The sequence below is a fragment of the Amia ocellicauda genome, chromosome 9, assembly GCF_036373705.1.
Source record: "Amia ocellicauda isolate fAmiCal2 chromosome 9, fAmiCal2.hap1, whole genome shotgun sequence".
In the NCBI taxonomy this organism is placed as follows: Eukaryota; Metazoa; Chordata; class Actinopteri; order Amiiformes; family Amiidae; genus Amia; species Amia ocellicauda.
This window is the reverse complement of record NC_089858.1, coordinates 7,138,355-7,161,132: the sequence shown is the minus strand read 5'-3', so window position 1 is coordinate 7,161,132 and position 22,778 is coordinate 7,138,355. Positions and strand designations below refer to the sequence as shown.

The following is a 22,778-nucleotide window of genomic DNA, read 5'->3' as shown; positions in this document are numbered from 1 at the left end:
AGGATGGGTACATGGTGGTCATAAAGGGATGGACATGGTCAGAAACAATGCTCAGGTACGCCGTGGCATTTAAACGATGCCCAATTGGCACTAAGTGTGCCAAGAAAACATCCCCCACACCATTACACCACCACCACCAGCCTGCACAGTGGTAACAAGGCATGATGGATCCATGTTCTCATTCTGTTTACGACAAATTCTGACTCTACCATCTGAATGTCTCAACAGAAATCGAGACTTATCAGACCAGGCAACATTTTTCCAGTCTTCAACTGTCCAATTTTGGTGAGCTTGTGCAAATTGTAGCCTCTTTTTCCTATTTGTAGTGGAGATGAGTGGTACCCGGTGGGGTCTTCTGCTGTTGTAGCCCATCCGCCTCAAGGTTGTACGTGTTGTGGCTTCACAAATGCTTTGCTGCATACCTCGGTTGTAACGAGTGGTTATTTCAGTCAAAGTTGCTCTTCTATCAGCTTGAATCAGTCGGCCCATTCTCCTCTGACCTCTAGCATCAACAAGGCATTTTCGCCCACAGGACTGCCGCATACTGGATGTTTTTCCCTTTTCACACCATTCTTTGTAAACCCTAGAAATGGTTGTGCGTGAAAATCCCAGTAACTGAGCAGATTGTGAAATACTCAGACCGGCCCGTCTGGCACCAACAACCATGCCACGCTCAAACTTGCTTAAATCACCTTTCTTTCCCATTCAGACATTCAGTTTGGAGTTCAGGAGATTGTCTTGACCAGGACCACACCCCTAAATGCATTGAAGCAACTGCCATGTGATTGGTTGGTTAGATAATTGCATTAATGAGAAATTGAACAGGTGTTCCTAATAATCCTTTAGGTGAGTGTATGTTCAACTCCAAAGTGAAATTGAAGTGAAGGACTGGATCGATACAAAGTCTTTATTACCTGCAATGCAGCGAATCTCAGGCAGACACATCATGAGCTCGGGGAACCTCTTGGGTTGGTGTGGATACTTGTACTCGGTGTAGTCCTGACACACATACCAGTACCGCTTGTTCAGTTGCTCCAGCTGGGACACATTGGTGAGGCCTCTGATATCTGCTTGAAGAGAAGAAGGAACATTGGGGCGTTTCACAGAGGCACAACTCCACTTGTCTTCTGGGTGAGACCATGGTGAGATTTAAACCCAAGGGAGTCACATTTAACCCAGCAGTCCAGCAGTGTTATTACCTTGATTGAGGAAGTTGATGGCTTTCATACAGGCATACTCTTCATTGCTAACTTTCAGCTGGTGGAACTTTCGAAAGAGGTAAATCAAGCGCTCCATGACTTCCATTCCATCTTCACTGAAGCTGATGAGAAGAAAGAAGAAAATAAATCAGTCAAAGCACGCAACAATGTATTCTGTTACAAAGAAATGTATAAGGTGCCTGTAATGCTGGATAATCTACTATAGTGTTTCTGCATCTTTGGTTTGACTTTATTATTTAAGAAAGCTTTTAAAAAATAAAGTACCATCCAAATTATAATAACATAATTCATTTAATATCATCCTCCTTATATGGCTTATATCCGAGTGGGTTGTCAAACTCAGGAGCCACCACAACTCCTTCATAAAGAGAGATCTGCCTGCTTTACAGTCATTTGTGAAAATGGAAGTCCATTTTTTAATATCCAGTGAATAGTGTGTGTTTCGGTTATGAGGTAATCTACATATCAAAACAAGCCAGACATAAATGACAACAACCAGGACCTGCTTGAATAGTCCAATGCCTGTTTCAACAAAATCTTGCTGGATAACAATTTCAAACTCCTTTTAGGAAGAACAAAAGAATCAAAGTCTTTCTAGTAAAGGCATGGCAGAGATACTGCAGGTGTAAAGCTGCAAACGCTATCTTCTAACAACATGAGTCAAGAGCAGCTTCAGGAACAAGAACTCCCTCTTTTTTCCATTTCTCAAAACAACGCAGTCCTAAGAAATTTGTCCAGGGCGACTTTGCCTTGCGTCTTTCATTTCCTTTTTCATTTTTTCTCCCACTCAATAAAAAACACACTTTTCATTTTGCCTCAGACATTACTCCTCCACACACCTTAATGACTGTTCCACACTGAGCACTTTTAAATGGTGAGAAATGTTACAGGATGTCTGCATTCGCAATCCTTGCAAGTTTTGAGCCCCATTCATGGCTCTAGCACAATTAAATTTGTTTGCACCTAGAAGTAGGACATGCACTCTTCAACTAAAAGTCTAGAAGTAGTACCAAACCAAGTGGGGTATAACATGGTATGAACACTACAGAGTTTTGGAGAGGGAAGCAGTAGCATTGCAAATGCACCACAAACAATGAAAAGCACAGATCTTTCTCTGTGGCGCCAACTGTCGCAAAATAACAATTTGAAGAAGCAAACGTGTAAAGAAATAAAGCGGTAGTGGCCAACTGCTCAGTGACATTGGTCATTATAACAGTCAAATAAACTGAAGATCATAATTTTTTTGGCCACCCAATTAATTTACAATAGGTTGTGCAATGTATCCAAATTGAAAAATAAAGACCATAGTCATTCATTTAACAAAAATAAAACTAGCACACTACAATTATACCACAACTCAGACATTTAACTACAGACGTGTTTGTTACATCTTGCCAGGCCCTTGCAATAATATATGTATTTTAGCAGCACCTCATAACAGAACTGCTGCCAAAAGTCTGCTGTAATTAACGATGATTAAGAATTGTGGAGTCACTCACAGATACAGATCACTGGGAAAACATTTAACTCAGGGGGGCACGAAATAACTGGGGTCGATCGAGATGTTTGTTCATATAAATCTTAATATAAGTCTTGCTGCCCTTCTAAGTACACTTAATGTTATGAGATATTTTTCAATGGTGTAACAATTTTGGAGACTTGCCTGCCCACTGAAGCAATCCCCTCTTAAATCAGTTTAGTTCAGTGCATAGAGAGTATGACAACAGAATGCCTGCAAAAACGCAATAAATCTGCTCTACAATTAGGAGGAGAAGGTGAAAATGATATTTCACGCCTAATTTACTGGGCAAGAAAAAAAAAGGAATGATATTTTGAAGACAGTCTTTACTGCATTCTTCCTGTTGGTCTATTAACTGTGCAGTTTTCTGGCTTTTCTCCAAACTCGATTAAACCTATATGGTATATAAGTACATACAATGCCAATCAAAAATATGGTATTAAATCTTATAGGAATTCTATCAGGAAAGACTGCCTTGACATTGGACACAATAGACACATTCCTGCATTGACTAGATCATATACATCGATCACATAGCCTGAATATGTATATCCTAATTTATAACTTTACGATCAATCAATAGAGATCAATAAAAATAAAATATACAAGATTTAGTAATTGGTTAAGTCCTGCATAGTGAATAAAGATGCTTAAATTTTCCTAAGAGATCTGTATTGTGTAAGTATAGCAAAAAATAATCTATCCATTCATACACTCATAACTCCACTCCTGTGAGAAACCTGTGTTCCATTAGAGACTACTTTTATGCTACTAATTTGCTAATTGTGGAGATTTCCATCCTGTTCTCTTTACTGAAAGGCAGATCCCTTTAAATGTAAAGTTAAATGGTGCAAATATTATAGATAAGATCTTCCATTATAGATCTTCAAGTCAATAAATAATAGAAACAATGTGCCAGTGCAATTACCAGAACACAAAAGATTAGTAACACGTTACCACATATAATGCACCATTTGTAAACAAAACAAATGTACTTGCATATAGAAATACTTTTGAAGAAGGCTTTTTTCATTACATTTATGAAGTCTACACTCATAAGGCATTTAATATGTAATAAAACATCAGTACTGAGCTTCTGAACAGACAAGACGAATAGGTAAAACAGGTTAAAGGTGAGCGAGGATGTGTGGTAACTCTTTCCTGAGCTGTACGTCTCCCACACAGCCTCGCCAGAGACTGTAAGAGAGACCATCAGTCTTGCCCTCGGCACCCTACAGCTCGCAATGCTCGGATGCTCTGCTGATACAGGTTTTTGGCGTCACGGCTGATTTAGTTAATATTTCAGTCTGAAACTGAAAGGCCCTCAAAAATGGTTTTGAATCATTCATGTAGGGGGGCTGGAGAATATAGGCTACTGAGCCACATCAAGATTAACCCAAAGAATCGTCAGTCATATCGACATCTGCCCCGGACAAGCTTGAAAGCATTGGGAAATATTGTTCGATGTAATGTTTTTAAAGCAGCCTACTGTGAGCGGAGCACTAGGAATGCACTTCACTGGAGAAACACCTCGTTACGCTTACAGATACAAAGAATTAAGTGTTGTCTCGACCAGACTGCACCTAGCTACTAAAACATGCCAGTTTCCTGCCCACCCTCCAGACCACCCTGGTCTCCTCTCTCCACTCCCCCTCCTCCAGAGCCTGCTCCTTTTTCACCCTCGCCCCTGAGTGGTTGAAGGGTCTTACCCACCGAGGTCAGGATCCCACAGTCCCTGACCACCTTCTGGCATCCGCTCAAGACACACCTGCACAGACTGTACCTGTGATACCGCAGCCTGATCACCTGGACAGCTCAGCACTCTTGCTGTTATGCACAAACTATGATCCTGATTACTTAGGTATTGTTAGCACTTCTATCATTGTACTGTAATTTCTGCTATAATGCCCCAGTGCTGAGCACATACCTGGGACTTGACTGAATTACATCTGCACTCATTTATACTTGGTGTGCTTATTGTACTTAGTGTACTGATTATATCACTACACTTTGTAAGGCAATGCAATGAAAATGTTTCTTGATAAAACGAACTCTCCCTGGGTAAGGGTTTCTTCCAAGAAATAATAGCAACAATAATAATAATAATAATAATAATAATAATAATAATAATAATAATAATAAATTGTCCTTCATTGCAATTGTGCATGTACATGTCCCCGTATGTCTGTGTTTATGGATAAAACAAGAGTCCTCCCTTTGGGCTGGAATGAGTGATGATTAATAACAGTCCATTCATCATTGAACATTATATGATTACATACCGTTCTAAAAAGCTCTTGACTTTGATTTGATTCGCACTGTGCCTAGAAACTAGGACACACTGTATGGATGAAACCAGCTGCTTTTCAATATGTGAAATACATTTCATGCCCTGGGAAATATACCTGGGACATTCAGCAGTGAGCTTTAACTCCTGCAGTGCTGTGTGGCGTACACATGAAGAGTGCTCCTGCAGGGTGCGATTGATTTACAGCACAACCACGTGTTGTTAAGCTAGTCCTTTGAATAGATCTCTCTTCAGGAGTCTGGACTACCCCACTAGATGTATATACCAGAAGGTATAGTGCATATATTGGCTAGGCTTGCTTGATGGAGGGAAAGATGACCTGGCCATTGGAAACTGAAAGCTGCCCACACTCACCCCTGCAGCTCATCATCCGAAGGCGTGTACTTGGAGGTGACATCGGCCAGGTCCCCAAAGATTTGCGGGCTGTACACGGTCAGGCAGGAGAGCAGGATGAGCTCCTGCCAGGTAGAGCTCAGCAGGCAGGTGTAGTCCTCGATGGAGAGCTCGCAGAAGAAGGGCAGCTTTTTGATCCAGGCAATCTGTCTGAAGAGCAGCTCGTCGGCGAGCCGGCACAGCAGCGCAAACAGCTCCACCTGCGTCACTTTATACCTGGGAGGAAAATGGGAAAGCGGGGTGGGGTTAAAAATTCAGGTCAGGACAGCTGGGTTAGCACTGAAGCTTCTGGAGGCGTTATAATGTTGACTGCTGTAGATTTGTGATGTGGAAAAAGTCTGGCATAACAAAGTATTATGAGAAATAACATACAAATTCAAACTAGATTTCCTTAGTTCACATTTCCTTTTATCTTGTTAAATGTGCCTCCAAAATAAATGCAGATCTATGTAGTGATAGTTGTGCAGTTTGGTGACAACTGAAGTGTGTGCTAAAAGCTTGCAGAACGGTTGGTCTTGGTTGTAGGGGTTTGATATCACCTCACAGAAGGCTGATTTTGGACATGAGAAACATCTATCGGACTAAACACAAAAGAGATCATTTTCTCTGGCTATTGTGCAGACGGGTTATGAGGACTGTGGAACCAATTGGAGCAGTAAAAAGAAAAAATACGATCCGTCTATCTGTGAACGTGGCTGGAATGAAATGTCAGTCGGGTATTTATGAAAGTGCCGAAGCAGAGCCTTACTATCCACTCCCTGACTCACCCGTCTTCGATGAGCATAGGGGTGCCCAGTGGCTCCAAGTCCTCAGCTGCCACAAGCTGAGAGATGAGGGTCTGTGATTGGGGGTACAGGCTCCGTGCCTGGGGGGGCAGCAGTCCGGACTGTGCAGCGTAGCTATAAAGGTGCGGCAAGAACTGGTAGTGCGAGGACATCGGGGTGCCGATGTACTGGTCCCTGAGTGCAGTAGTGTATCCGTTCATCTCCACTGACCTACTGCCAGACACAGGCACACAGAACACAACAGTTAAAAAATACACAAATAGATAATAAAACAAATAATAAAAACTACAATGTGATGCTATCAATCCATTTGAAATTCGTTCCAACACTTAGTGCTGTTCTAAAACACTTACACTAAATAGCTCATTTGTGTTTATTCTGATATATTCCTTAAATATTGAATTATAAGGAATTTAACAATTTGGTGATTGTTTATCCTGCCCAACTAGTTATATGGGGAAAACAGAACTTTCTATTATAATAGCACACTTGTAAGACACTGGCTTGTATTTACATGGATATCTTGATTAGTTTTGCATCATTGTTGGCATCATTTGAATATATGTCAGTAGCCAGACAGAAACAGCAGCATAAAAAAAATAATTACAAAAATAAGATGAGCCAACTATTTCAAATGCCTGCAACTCTACAGTAAAGACAAATCAAACTGAAACATTCACAGCAGCGACAGAATATACATTCCCTGTCTGTACAAGCAAATGACTTTAAGGAATCTGAGGAAAAAAAATGTTGAAGGCATCTTAAATGAAGGTTTCACCAATCCCAAAATCTGCTTAGATCCAACAACATTGTTGCACAGTTGGCGCTCTTCAGTATTCTAGATATTCTTACAAAAAATGTTGGAAGATAAGAATAAAACAAACATTGTGCAGTAGACGATCGGAAAAACCTTGCTACTGATTCACACAAAGGAGAATTCCTGGATCTAACAGAATTGTTTTAAGAAGATGCCTTAAGAATGCAGGAAGTTAACGACAAAATGGAAAGTGTGGATCATGGCACGCATAAGATAAATACATCACATATAAAAAAAAACGAAGAAATAAAATAATGAAAACAAATTATTTTCATCTCAAGCTAGACTCTCTGGGTCCTTTATCATCAAGGAAACCACTCAGTAACAGCGATGTTATACATGCCTGCTCCTACACAGTGCTATTGTATCGCAAGTGTCTTGTAATGTTGAGATGGGGGCTGTGCAGGGGATACGAGCATCAGTGTGAGATTCCCACCTTGATGACAGAGTAGAGGCCGGAGACGGCTGGTTGCCTTCAGAAACCCCGTTGCCCGGGGAACTGTGATCACTGTCGCCGTTGTTACTCCACGTATGCTCTGGCATGCTCGCCTCCTCCTTGAATTCTTGTCCAGTCATGATTCGCTCAATCTCCTCATCTGATATCTGAGGGACAAATCGTTTTAGGAACATTAGTGGGGGACTTTCAAACCTTTGGCTCCATAGCCAAAAAAATATTCAAAAGTTTAAGTTGATATCATATCCTATACAATATAAAATATTAAACATATGTCAATGGATACATTATATATCATTATTTTTGTGTAATTAAATAAGTTGGCAGAGGTTTGCTCTAGTTTAACTGGAGTTAGACAATGTGAAAGTAGAAGACATGTAAAGTGCATCACGCTGTCCGATACGACTGAATTCAAATCGGTCAGTTTCTACACAGATGCATCTTCATATTTTTTATTATAGAATAAACTGCTTTAGTATAAGTTACATTAATAGAAATATACCCATTTAACTGTGAACTAAATACATATTAATTTATATCGTAAGGTAGGAAGCAATCAATAACTAGCAAAAAGGTCTTAATATTTGTATTATTTCTTAGCAGAAAAGAAAGATATGAAAAGAGAGTACTCCCACTCAAAAAATCATTAAGAGAAGTAATTAAAGAGAGAAAACAAAATTGTAATTACTACTGCTCTGACCCAAAGCAAACTGTAAATTAAGTTTAGAAAAGGGCAACTTGATTCTCATGTAGGTGTGATTGCAGCTGGGCACAATATCTCACTTATTGAGATCGCTATTGATACAAGTAATGTACTAACAAAGCTAGTCACTTTGATAAACAGTGTATGGGCATTGTTGACGGCAATTTAAAAACTACTTAAGCAATTCAATGTAATAAAGTATATGCTTCAGCAAAATTTTTAAAACCCATTACCAATTTGCTGTTCGTGGCCTACGTGAACAGATTGGAGAATTGTAAAACCAATGAAAATGATATACAGCACTGTGCGCACAGGTCAAATGAACTGAAATGGCAAGCCGCGCACAGCACACTACTGTAACGCAAACACCTTTGTGTGGCCTGATTGAAAAAGATTGGAGCTGCATTATGTTCTGAAATGGAGTAGCTGTCCTACATTGCCTGGGTTTTACAAGACGCAGCGTGACAAGTCATCACATAAATCAATAGGACATTCAGTGGGCTGTTCATCCTTAATGCATTATGAGACTGCAGTGTACACATACGAGGTGCACAGATTTCTTCTTTCAACATCAATAAAACACTCTGCAGGAGATGAGGTGCAGATCGAGAACTTTCTTTTCTCTCAACATATTCAGGCCAGTAAACAAGACTTGGAAAACTGGTTATGTCATTGCTTAAGTTAATGGCCAATTTTAAACAGAAAAGTGTGTGTGAGAGAGAGAGAAAGAGAGAGAAACGTTGAGACAGTAAGAAGGATGGCAAGTTAGAAAGTTACCTGGACAGGCCCAATGCTTTTGTTCCTTCCTCCTGGCATCCCATCCTCTCTGATTGCTGCAAAGGATGGAGAGTCACCGTCAGTAAGGAACAGTCATGGAAAACATACGCACACATTAAAGAAAAGGGGAATATTGGTAATTAAATGAATATTACTGGAGTTTAAGAAAGTAGGACGTGTAAAATTGACATTCCTATCAGTTGGCTGTAATATTTGGTGACACAACCAACAGTCTACTTAAATAAATGACTGGTTTAAAACACAATATACAGTAACTATGGTAAGATCGGCTCATTTGTAAGATGCAAAGTCAGATGTAGCAAACCCGGTTTATAAAGTGTTGATTCTCTACATCAATAAAAATGAAACGTATGTCTTTCGTTGACACTCTAACTTGGCGTCTTCTATCAGATACACTCATTATTATAGGATATAGACTTGTTCCAAAATAAGGTATTATTTGTGTGAATCGGGCTCCCTCTATTGAAAGCAGACAGAAATAAATATAGTGTTGAACCACATTACACGTAGTCCTCTGTTACCACCATGTCATATTTATTTATTGATTTACTTATGTTGGTTATGGAGTGTGAAAAGATTAAAAACTCGCTCACTGTACATCACATTTCCTGAGGCGGTTGAGCCCAATGTCATAGACAAACACAAGCTTTCGTCCTCTGACTGTCAGTGACCCCCTTTAGTTTGTCCCATGTCCTATGAAAAGCAGGGATGGAGCTGAAGGTGAAGAGATCGAGCTCACATTCCCTCACAGAACTGAGAGGGGATTTAAACCAAGTCATTTGTGAGGAGACCCCAGAGCCACACTGCCACCATGAGGCACTCGGAGCTCGTAGAAATACAACAGTACTACTGGCTGGCACTAGAGGGAGCCGAGTTTAGGCTAAAAAGGATTATGGCTGCTTTTTTAAACTGTTTTTCAAACCCGTTGCACTACACCGGTCAGTTGTATATTGTACAGCATGACAAGGAAAGGAAAGCGGGTTGATTTTCTATTGAACAACCGCGGATTACAGGACATTATACAGTTGCATTCAGATTCCTATAAATGTGCCGACCATCAACTGATTACTTACTGTACATATGTTCTTCAACTGCTAACTTTAAAATTACACACCCCACATGAACATTACACATAATTCTGAAATTGTGAGAGTAAAATGCAATTTGTGGGAATGCCGTTTGACACTATTTCATAAAAACACTTTTGAATCAGCACAAATGAACAAAGTCTTGAAGGCGAGTAGTATACCGTGAAGCTACAAAGGTGTAAAAATCCTCAGTTAATAAATAAAAGCCTACTTGTTCCAATTTATCCCTCTTCCAATCTTACAGATGCTGAGATCTTCCCACAAACATGTTGTGTAACTACACACAAGACTACAGTGTCACATTCCACTGTACACAGTACTATTCCACTAATAAATATCTCCACCTACTTCTATCCATTTCAATAAATATCTGTGCCCGTGGACTGAGAAAACCTTCAGATCCAGGAGGGCTGAACTGAAATCTTCCTTCAGATTTGCAGCATTGCTTATCACTGCGTTACAGATAAACATCCCCTGGTGCAGCTGCAGCACGGCAAATTATAGTTGTCATCTGGATCTCCCCGCAGTGAGTGCGATATGAATTCAGCTCGCAGTCCTGGCTGAGGTGATTGGCATGGTCGATTTAATCCACTCGCTTGTGTTGTGAACAAACTGATGAAATCTGCAGTCAACTTACTTAATAAAAATTATAAAAAGATCTCTCAAAGCTCACTGTGTATGATATATGTCAGTGTATAGCTATCCACTGTCATGGGCATCACAGTACAGGAAGCCGTGGGAATGTAGCGCTGTGCCAATATCATGTTGTGAGTATTGGTTGCAGGAACATGGATAGGTCAGACAAAGATGCCTGCGTTTCATCTGCAATTCACCAGCAGTTGTGGCAATTCTCATGTGAGTGCCACAGACAGCTAGAGAGACAACACTGAGGTTTCTAAATGGTTATTGCTGTTGATAGGATATCGAATAAAAAAATAGGACACTAGTACACAAGCAGTGATATTTGTATCTAATGTTGCCGGTATACCCAAGACAAATCACAAAACTGGTATAAGGGAAAATTTCAGTCAAGTTCGGGCCTCCAATTGTTTATATCACTGACCACTAGGCTACACTGCAGGCATCCATTTCACTTTCCATCAGTGGAGAAGAACAACTAGGCCTACTTTGTTTAGCTGGGGGTTTACTTTATTCTTGGAAATTATGATTATATAGGTTTCCACTTGCTTAGTTACACACACACACTCTCACACACACACACAGTGCCTATAGAAAGTCTCTGACCCCTTGAACTTTTTCACATTTTGTTGTGTCAGTGCTTTTGAGTTTCATGCATTTAAATTAGGGATTTTCTTCCACTTATATAAACACCATACTCAACACTGTTAACTACTGGTAAAAAGCAACAAAATAAAATGGTAGCATACTGTATAATGTAGTGTGCAGTAGTGGTTAGGGCTCTGAACTCTAGAGCACAGGGTTGTGGGTTCAATCCCAGGTGGGGGCACTGCCCTTGAGAGAAGTACTTTACCTAGATTGCTGTAGTAAATGCCCAGCTGTATAAATGTAAAATTAAGTGATATCTTGTAACAATTGTAAGTCACCTTGGATAAGGGTGTCTGCAAAGAAATACAGTAGTAATAATGTGAAACATTTTCCATATACAAGACAGGTGATGTGCACATTCATAGCTATGTCTTTTTCCGGCTTAAATGTGATTTCTGGAGTTTCACTCTGCGAGCCACGGCCTTGAAGGTCTGGATAAAACTGTGTTCAACCTGCAGGCATCACTAATCAGTGAGGATCATATCATTTACTTTGCATATCAAACATCTGAAGAGAAAGCTCTCTGATTTTATACCAATTTTATCTTTTGCTTATCAGGATCAAAGAAAGCTGTAAAAAGGTTGTGTTCTGCCATCTTATCAGCACAAAATGCGAAATTATAATACCTTAAACTGGTACATTAAGAGTGAAATTAAAACTCTGCTATAAGTATCTAAATATCCAAAGACCTGCCACTGTGCCCAGATCTCTTCAATGGCTAAAAACTGCTTTGCAATGCATCCAAACCTTGGTGAAGTGTAACCTCCGAGAAATAATGCGAAGAAAGTTATAAATGCAACCTTAACAGAGTAAGGTTATGAGTATGAAACCACATAACTTTCCATTTAATGTGCTTTAGTGAATAAAAAGCTTTTTTAAGTGTTGACTTATTACAAACAAAATACAATTTGCCAGAAATCAAGACTGAAAAACAAGAACTAGGACTAAAAATAATAATAATACAACGGGCAATTTAAGATAATCTGGACACATACCACTTAATCAAGATAATTCAGTGAGGATTAAAAAAAAAAAAGAAGCAGCAGCAAAATAACAATGCTGTTCATTAAAATAACATGTCACTCTCAGGCAACCTCAAAGGGCCAGAGACATGACCTTGCCCAATATCAGACAAAGGGCATTCTCTTGCGTCCTGTACTACAATCAGGGGACAGAACAAAAGCCCTTTGCTGAACAGTTGACTTTCTCGGCCGGGGTGAAGACATAATCCCACAACAGCATCGCTTCTCAAAGGTGGCCCTCGATAAGCCCTGAAGACTTTGTCAAAGACTGTCTGACATTTTTCCAAGGTAAAATCTTAATACTATCTTTTCTCCCCCCATTACTGAAAACCCTTAAGTCTTCCTTAGAAAGATTAATTCTGGAGATTCAAGCAGAACTGTTGTAAAAAGCAAACTGCAACTAAAAAAAGGGTAATTTTAGTAGTCATGGGGGTCAAGGATTAGTTTGTTTCATTAGTTTCCTGCTGATTAAATAATGCAAGAATGCAACGCTTATTTCTTTACCATGTATGTGTGATTTTGAAAGCATTTACCCAACAAATTAAAGGCAAGTCATGACTCCTGGCCAAGGCATAATCAAGAAGAGATTAGGTTAATCAGTTCCAATGGCAATCTGCTTTTAGTTCTATGTTGTCTACCAGGTACCTTATGTGAATAATGGTCAAAAAAGGTAATTAAACATTAAAACCAAAATATGTAAAACTACAAATATGCCCCTTCATTACAAGGTAAGGACATCAAAAGGGGAAGAAAAAACAGCTGTAGCAACATTCAGTCAGTCAAAAATGAGTTTCTTACAAGGGGACAGCTAGAGAATGCATATTCCTCAGGGGATCAAATTCATTCAGGGTTGTAAACCTTTGACATGGTTTTCTTGCCTAGTTCTGATATTCTACATTTAAACACACAATGTACAACAAATAAGCAGAACAATTAAAGACTGCTTTAAAAAAAAGCTAATCAAAGCTCTCTCTCACTGGACTGGTTTCTGTAGATCTTTAGGCTTTAAAGCCAAACAAAGACGCTGCATTTGAAATAAATACAGTACTGTGCAAAAGTTTTAAGCGGGTGTGAACAAATGCTGTAAAGTAAGAATGCTTTCAAAAATAGACATGCTGATAGATTATATTGATCAATTAACTAAATGCAAAGTGAGTGAACAGAACATATTTGCTGTGACCACCCTTCAAAACAACATCCATTCTTCTAGGTGCACTTGCAAAAAGTCAGGGATTTTGTAGGCAAATAGTCAGGTGTTTGATTAAACAATTATACCAAACAGGTGATAATGATCATCAATTCAATATGGAGGTTGAAACACAATCATTAACTGAAAGAAACAACTGTGCAGGAGGAATAAAACTGGGTGAGGAACAGCCAAACTCAGCTAACAAGGAGAGGCTGCTGAAGACAGTTTACTGTCAAAAGTCATACACCATGGCAAGACTGAGCACAGCAACAAGACACAAGGTAGTTATACTGCATCAGCAAGGTCTCTCCCAGGCAGACATTTTAAGGCAGACAGGGGTTTCCAGATGTGCTATCGAAGCTCTTTTGAAGAAGCACAAAGACACTGACAACGTTGAGGACCGTAGACGCAGTGGTTGGCCAAGGAAACTTACTGCAGCAGATGAAAGAGACGTCATGCTTACTCACAATCGGAAGATGTCTAGCAGTGCCATCAGCTCAGAATTGGCAGAAAACAGTGGGACCCTGGTACACCCACCTACTGTCTGAGAAGTCTGGTCAGAAGTGACCTTCATGGAAGACTTGCGGCCAAAAATACCTTCGACGTGGCAACAAGGCCAAGCGACTCAACTATGCATGAAAACACAGGAACTGGGGTGCAGAAAAATGGCAGCAGGTGCTCTGGACTGATGAGTCAAAATGTGAAATATTTGGCTGTAGCAGAAGGCAGTTTGTTCGCCGAAGGGCTGGAGAGCGGTACAAAAATGAGTGTCTGCAGGCAACAGTGAAGCAACAACAGTTTGGGGCTGCGTTTCTGCAAGTGGAGTTGGGGATTTGGTCAGAATTAATGGTCTCCTCAATGCTGAGAAGTACAGGCAGATATTTATCCATCATGCAATACCATCAGGGAGGCATCTGATTGGCCCCAAATGTATTCTGCAGCATGACAACGACCCCAAACATACAGCGATAGACATTAAGAACTATCTTCAGCGTAAAGAAGAACAAGGAGTCCTGGAAGTGATGGTTTGACCCCCACAGTGCCCTGATCTCAACATCATTAAGCAACCATTAGGCCTAGGCCCTAAGCCGTAGACCCAAAGAGATTCATTTTCTCCTACATGCCATCCATAGGAGTTTTTTTGTTTTTCTATTCCCTGTCCCTAAATGGTTTATTTATTTAAATGATCATTTACTTTATTTTAGATCATGTAAACTATTTAAAGGTCTATTTTTATTTTACTTTATTGTATTTATGCATTTTGCTGTACGTTTGCTGTATGTTTACCAGTCTGTAAAGCGCTCTGTGGCTACCCTGCGATGGGCGCTATACAAATAAAAGTTGATTGATTGATCATCGAGTCTGTCTGGGATTACATGAAGAGAGAGAAGCAACTGAGTTAGTTAGTAAGAACTGTGGTTAGTTCTCCAAGATGTTTGGGCAAACCTACCTGCCAAGTTCCTTCACAAACTGTGTGCAAGTGTAAAGGGTGGTCACACCAAATATGGATTTGATGTACATTTGTTTTCTGTTCACTCACTTTGCACTTAGTTAATTGATAAATATAATCTATTAGCATGTCTATTTTTGAAAGCATTCTTACTTTACAGCATTTTTTCACACCTGCCTAAAACTTTTGCACAGTACTGTATATAAAACATTTTCTCTAACCCAAACAAACAGCCACACTTCACAATCAAAATAATTGCCAAACAGTGGGCTGGAAACTAAGCCGAAGCATTCAATGGTTTCGGAAAACATCTTCCTTAGTAAGCGGACAAAATCATCCTTGCAAGTCACAAATGCCTGATCAAGCTGAGACGATTATGGTCAGGACTGAATTTGTGAAAGTGTCTTGACTCTCTCACCCCTCATTATTTGAAGTTTGGCAAAAAACAAAAAATGTACTGAAATCTAGTGCCCGTCTTGAATCCAACCGTGGAGAACACTAACCTGCCCCTGCTTAGCAACGATCACTGGAGTAGCTGCTGTGTTTTCTGCGGCCATAAAAGATATATTCTTATCTTAAACCAATAGCAGGCTTTAGTCTCACGAACGGGATAATCAGGGGGCAGATATTGATCTCTGTGCCAAAATTCCTGGGGTTAAATTGTCATAGCCTGGCCGTGACCCTTCCACAAAACCCAGGTGGGCTCACGTTTCACAGCGCGGCACAGCGGCACGGCACAGTCACACATTAATCCTTCAGCTGGAAACACATCAAGTCATCTACCTACAACAAGCAATCGCATCCGATCCTGGAACTTGAAGCCATGCAAAGGATATTTATAACTGATGCCCAGGGCGCGCAATCACAGCACGGAACAACCAAAGCAGATGCAGACTAATTCCTGCATTTTTAATGATGGTGACATGAATATACAAAGCTATATAAATTGATACAGGCTTTATTTACTGTATACAAGCCATTGTCCTAACTGAGAAATTCAGAGTGACGAAGATGCAGGTTGTGGGATTTCAAGCAATAACACTAATTTCAGTTAACGAAGTAAACAGTCACATTTAGTGTTTACACAGTGTTTACACTCGTACAGTATTTATGAGAGTACACAAGTAGAGAACATAGTTCAGTGTTGCATAAGAACGTCCCTAATCATTAAATGTTTTTTTTTTTTTATCAAACGTGGCTGTGGCCGTGATGTCAGTCTCTAATCAGCTGAACAAAAATATCCGCAAAAGCTTTCTCGAAACAGTCACCTTTTCAGGAACAAAAGATGGCTGTGGACCTACACAAGAGCAGGGTTCACAGTTCTTGGACTTCGTTGTATACAGTAAGGTTAGCTTTGAGAAATACAGACCTCTTTGCAAACCAGTGGCATTCATTTTGAGGGAACTAACCGAAGTCATAAAAGCCATAAACGTTTAATAAGCACTATACTATTTAACTCTCTTCCCATGCATTTTCTATACATCTACTCCCCCCACCCCCCACCCCATCAGCACAACAGTGGCAGTTCCTGCGAGTCAATGTCATCTTCATTTATTGAAAACCAAGGGGGCTCGTACGAACGAGACAGAATCAAACTGTCAAAATATCAAACTGCTTCCAGCTGTGTTCTGGGGATCTATTCGGAGCAGAAAACATGTCACCACTGATCACAATCACAGCACGGCCGAGCCTTCAGTCGTGCTTTCTCCCTCATGTGTAAAGCCTGGGCTTACGCATTTCTCAGGGCCAAAAGGCTCAGGGCCGTTTGGTGGAATGTGGCCCAGGATACTTCAGGGTGGCGCCTACCTTTGCGGTTCATTCCCATCTGAAGACACTTGAGCAGCCGGCAGTACTGACACCGGTTCCGCTGCTTGCGTGACATCTCGCAGTTCTTGTCCCGGCTGCAGCGGTACACTCGCTTGTTGCAGATGCTGCGTTTGAAGAACCCTTTACACCCCTCACACGAGATGATGCCATAGTGCAGGCCTGTGGCTCGGTCTCCACAGATAAGGCAAGTTCGCTGATCAGCCTGATCATCTGCAACAAAGTAAGAGACAGATCCGAAATTAATACCCAACACTTTTACTCAACATGTTTTTTTTTTTTTTTTTGGGGGGGGGGGGGGGTTCCTAACCAAAGCACAGTTTAGGCAGCTACAGCAAGAACCTCCCACACTGAATCACCACTGCACCTCGGTTACCGTCCTTTTGGATCGACATCAACATCAACCAATCCCAACAGATCCCAGGGAATCCAACGGGCACTCAAAATATAGCCATTTATCCAAGCATTTATCACTAGATAAGCTAAGTTTACGATAAGATAAGTTTTCCCTCTCTTCCATCCTGAAGCGGTTCACATTTTCCAATATGTCTCCAAGTATCTAAACTTAAGCCCATAGTAGAGATGAAGGCTTGCGTTGACAGTAAAATGTTCCTGCTCTTTGGTAGCTCGGCAAAATGGTCTGCCGGTGGCTTGACTACACATATACATTTATATATATATATACACACACATTTCAAAGGAAATACTTGAATTTTGGAAGGTCTGCTACTCAAAACTATTCTATGGTTAACAATGTTTGTTTTAACAGGATGTATAACTGCCCTTGAATGAGAGATCTCCAAGGAAAACATAAAATCGAAACATTTTCAATAAGAAAAACATTAATGGATTTAAATAAAGTGTGTATATATATATGTATATATATATATGTATATATATATGTATATATATATATATGTATATATATATGTATATATGTGTGTGTGTGCCCTAAAACTCAGTTGTAAAAATGTTACCAATCCACAGCTGTCATGAACTCACTGTTTGAAACAAACCTCTGTAGTATGAATACAGCACTTTCACTTATACAGATAAATATAAATGCTATTAAATGACATCATCCTTCTTTCAAAAGGATTCACAGATACACAGCATGGTGTAACTTGTAGTGATTTAATAACCCGATGCTCCTGCTTTTAAAACAAAAACAAAACATGAAATATATTCCCATTGTTGCTTACGATTACTAAAAGGAATTTTCCTGCACCTTTGCAGTCTTTTTTTTTTCTCCTCTCTTTACAGTGAACATTGCATGCAAATTGCATTACTTCAAGCAATAGGGACTGTCACATTAAATTGGGTAACTGAAGCACACTTGAACATCCTCATGTCGACAGAATAAGGTTGAAGAGCAGCTGAATAGGATTGTAGCTGACGTCTAATAACGCTAATAGACAGAGTTGCCAAAATGAATGAAATAAAAAGGAGACAACTAAAGTGGATGACTTACTCGGCCTACACTGCTGCCCCATTATCTTAGTTTGACCTGTTTATGTATTCAGCAGTGGCGTCGAGCCTGACTTAACAAATTAAACACATGTTCTGTTTGCTTGGCTTTCCCCCTTCCCCCAAATAAAGTGATAAAAGGTCATAAAAAATAAATAAGCTTGAAACTAGATCCATATACTCAAGAGAAGTAAATGCAGGTTGTTTAGCAAGCCTCAGTGTGCACAACATCTCTCTTTAACGGGGCACCAGGGATTACCTCGGCAAAACCCTCCCATCTTTTAAATTTCTCTGCCAGGCCAGTCATTCCTTCCCCCCATTTAATAATTTAATCTATTCTTCATTTCCAAAAAAATGCAGGAATATTGTGCCTTGTTGAAATCACAAATTCTGTATGGGGAACTCATGTTTTTAAGCCAAGGAAAGGCTGTATTACTTTTATTTTGTTTTTATTATTAAACATTTTCCTAAAATAGCCACCACACTTACTTCATTAATACTAATACTTCAGACTTAGGCTAGCAGATCAATCACAGAAAAGAGCACTTTGATTGTCTGAAGCATCGACAATGTATCCCTTGCAATAAAATGCATCTCTAACTCTCAGAAAGCCCTGTGATATACTTGGTCTATTAAAAAGGACATCCATTATACTGACACGCATACACTTCCTTGAATTAGGTTTCCGGAAGACACAAGTGAAGCACAATAGGATCCCGGAGATAACAGTGCTCATGCCTCAGCCAAAACCTCTATCTTACTACACATCTTGGCATCTCTGCATTGAGCCTCTTTTTGGAAATATGGCACCGTCCCAACAGCATCATCGCCAGGGCAATGTGGTTCTAATTGACTTTATTCTGAGAAACATTATAATCTGTAAACTCTGTACATAATTGGCAATTCCTTCTGTTCCTCATTCATTGGACCAGCCTCACTTGAGCATTGTTCGCTTTCATAATGTCGCCACTTGTTTTGTTTTTGTTTTCGTAATGGAACCACTTATACATTCAAGACATTTCAGGATATTTCTTGAGTGTGTAAGTGCCGCCATTATGAAAACATTACAAGCACCCATACAATTAATTAAAACCTGTTTTAGGAATAGATTGAGTTGTGTCTTAATCTCTCCATAATTTATCTGACACACTGCATGATCATATTGCCTTTTGCTTGCGGGCGATTACCATATGCATGTTACACAGTTACACTGTTCCAGGCTGATTTTAATCTGTAGATTCTTGTCTTGGAATATTCTTGTAAGGAATACATCAGTATTTTTACAGCCTCTTACAAATGTACAACAGGAGGGTTCAAGTATTAGTACATCCTGGGCAATGTAGTCTGACGTGCTGTGCCTTAACTCATTAGGATAAACTTACAGAGGAAATACAATAATGAAAGCAACGGTTATCCTGTTTAGAAAAAGATGAGGCCAACATGTATTTAAATGAGTTTAAAAGCAGGGCAGCATTTCTAACAGCAAAAATCAACAATACGTCCATAATGAGAAGAGAGTCGAAATGACAGTGCCTATTTCAAGCCCTGAAGATAACTAGACTGCTCGGTACATGGATTTGCATTTTAAACTGAAACAAAGAAACGCACACACTTACACACAGCATATGAAATAGAAAGTCGATTACTGACCAGAAAACATTAAAGTGTATTACATAATTATATACCTGCTGCTTACAATTAGCCCCGAGTCAACAGTCTACGTTCACCTCGTTTTCCATCACAGCAGGCTTTCCAAATTCTGGTCCTATGCTTTGCATGTTTTTATGTGTTGCTTTGTTAGGTTTATTTTCATGGAAAAGCTAAATAGAACCCTTAATTGAACTAATTTTCTTATTTTAATGTAATGGTTTTCAGTGCCACATTAGCAGGTTTCAAATGAGTGGAGCGCTTTTATAGGTACATGCTATCTCCAGCAGTCTCAGCGCAGAATAGCTTTACAAACTGTCTTATTAACACATTATTAGTGCACGGTTCAATTTAGCCTCTGTGCGCAGCTGGAACAAACAGCAGAGGATGCTTGAGGTCCAAATGATCAGGACTGAGAAATCCTTCCTCACACGGCATGAATTGCTAACTCATTAATGAAAAGATTAACCGTCCTCATCTTTTTATATAGTGCTACATTATTTCCGAAAACAGATAAAGTGTGTGCATGTACGTATGCATATGTGTGTGTATATACATATATATATATATATATACACACACACACATATACATATGACACACAGTATATATATATATATATATACACATACATATAATATACTGTGTCATATGTCTACACACATATATTTGACACATAATATGTATGTATATATAGTCATGAGAGTTAGAAATCTGCCTTTATTCTCAGGACACTGACTCTCATTGAGCTGCCAGCAGAAAGTAGAGTTGTACTAATCACCTAGGTAACAGCACATACTCAGCAGCATACTTCGGGATGAAGCAGCAGCAACTAAAAAGCTGTTTAAAATCTTAAATGGTATAATCTCTACCTTCGTTTACCAGATAAAATGCAACACAGGGAGAGTATTAGCAAAGGCCTCTTAAGTTTCCTTTTCTCGTCCTGTCTTACTTGGTAGAGACTTAGTTCAATCTAAACCCAACTCCCCCAGCCCCCCCCTGCTCTGTCATAAAACCCCTTAACAGATGGGAAGATACCATGGTTACCATGAATAGCTGAGCTTTGCAAGGCCTTACAAAGCTGGAATGCCCCTGCATCCAACCCAGAGTCATGGCTGAGCAGTCACAAAGGGTTAAAAAAAAATACTCCAGGCTTATGTTCATAATTATGATATCAGTTAACATTGTTGTCTGTCCTCTTGTTGCGAAGTCAATGAGCCATTATATAGGACAGTTGCAATCACTTTTCCGAGGCACAACAGGGAAGACACTTCAGGAGATTTTAATGGTATTTCAACACCAAACAGACCGTGCACAATAGTTGGCACTACAAAATAAGCTCAGATGCTAGGTTTGAGTACCAAGCAACTTTAATAATGTACCCTGCACATCCGAAAACAAAAAAGTGGGCATACTTTTTGAAGAAACTCCGTAATACAAACATTTTTAATCCTTTCAGGAATGGGACATTGGTTCAAGAAGGCTGGAGATGACTTTTCAGACAATTAAAGGGTTTTCCTGGCAAAATGACCTCCTGAAGGAAGTCAAGAAGCTAGTTTTAAACCCAATTAGATCACAAACCACGTCAGAGCTCCTGGCCCCAGCGTCCACATGCCTCCTCCTCCACGATTTCTCAGGGATGTCATTCAGGAGCCAATGTGGCCTGCTGGTCACTGCCTCCTGACCCTTGTTATTTGTCACTCTTTCTAATTAATGTAAGCCCGTTGTGTAAGAATACTGGCTCTGGGAGGCTCGCACTTGAGTTAGCAATGACCTTTAAATTCATCCTGGCTTTTCATGTTTTGTAAAAAAGTTTTGTGGTGGGAAAGATCTCAGCAGCAGCTAGGAATGTGACAACAATCTGCTAAATAAATATCTTCACACTTCTTGCCTAAGAGGAATAAAAGAGCAACAACAAAGTGCACTTGAATATTTAACAACAAGGAAAATGTATATAATTATGATTTCGGTTCAAGTGAAATTCCTAGACACAGGCCCACATTAACTTTTTAACTTATATACAGAAACAGTAAACCATTCATATTTTAGTATGAACTAGTAAGCACATTTTCAGCTTGCTCACATTTTCTATAATTTAACTTTGGAGTCTGATGCACCTCAGTGAACTGGATAGCTTTGATAACTCAAAATTATAGAAATAACTGTAGTTTAAAATAAAATACAACTATTTTAAACAATTTACATTTCTCACATACTTTTTAAAAACCAGACAAATACTCAAACCATTGAAAAGGGACACATACCAGAGTTTTAAATCCGTCGAGTGATTTTTTGAAAACGTTTTTAGAAAAGAATCATTGTACATCTAAATTAATTGAAAAATATTGGGGGGGGGGGGGGCTTAATCCAGCAGGGGACTGATACTGCTTACAACACACATACACATACACATATACACACACACACACACACAATAAATGATAATTGTGAACACTGCTTTTTTTCTACTTTTGTAGGAGAAAACAAAATCTCTAGTGTTGCAAAAGGAACAGAAACCTAAGCCTTTATTTACTCTATTAAGCCAAAATATAGGTCCAGATGTCAGCTTGGTGGAGCTAGGAGGTGACTCGGGGGTTCATATACTAAAAGCAATTAGCAGAACAGGAATGTGCATTGCCTCGCCTCTCTCACAGATATGCTAAATAGTGAACAGGAGACTTGCAAAGCTCCTAGGTATTTAACACTTTAATTACCAGGGTATTATTTGGGAGTTACTGTACACCACTGATAGAAGCCTCTTTGTTTAAATGAAAAAGGCAGATTAAGTTGAGGGACTTTGCAGGTTT

At 39.6% G+C, this 22,778-nt stretch overlaps 1 protein-coding gene across 6 annotated transcripts in view; it reads right to left on the bottom strand.

Moving 5' to 3' along the window:
• LOC136758489 (nuclear receptor subfamily 6 group A member 1-A) overlaps positions 1–22,778 on the bottom strand; it is a 175,372-nt gene that overhangs the window by 8,285 nt on the left and 144,309 nt on the right. For 3 of the 6 annotated variants that reach the window (XM_066712896.1, XM_066712901.1, XM_066712900.1), the window contains 7 exons: positions 16,840–17,070; positions 8,977–9,032; positions 7,479–7,645; positions 6,208–6,438; positions 5,402–5,656; positions 1,200–1,321; positions 915–1,070 (listed from right to left, as the gene is read on the bottom strand). In XM_066712896.1, the coding sequence (XP_066568993.1) occupies positions 915–1,070; positions 1,200–1,321; positions 5,402–5,656; positions 6,208–6,438; positions 7,479–7,645; positions 8,977–9,032; positions 16,840–17,070 (1,218 nt within the window). The remainder of the gene's footprint in view (positions 1–914; positions 1,071–1,199; positions 1,322–5,401; positions 5,657–6,207; positions 6,439–7,478; positions 7,646–8,976; positions 9,033–16,839; positions 17,071–22,778) is intronic. The other 3 variants (XM_066712898.1, XM_066712899.1, XM_066712897.1) reach the window with 3 other exon arrangements.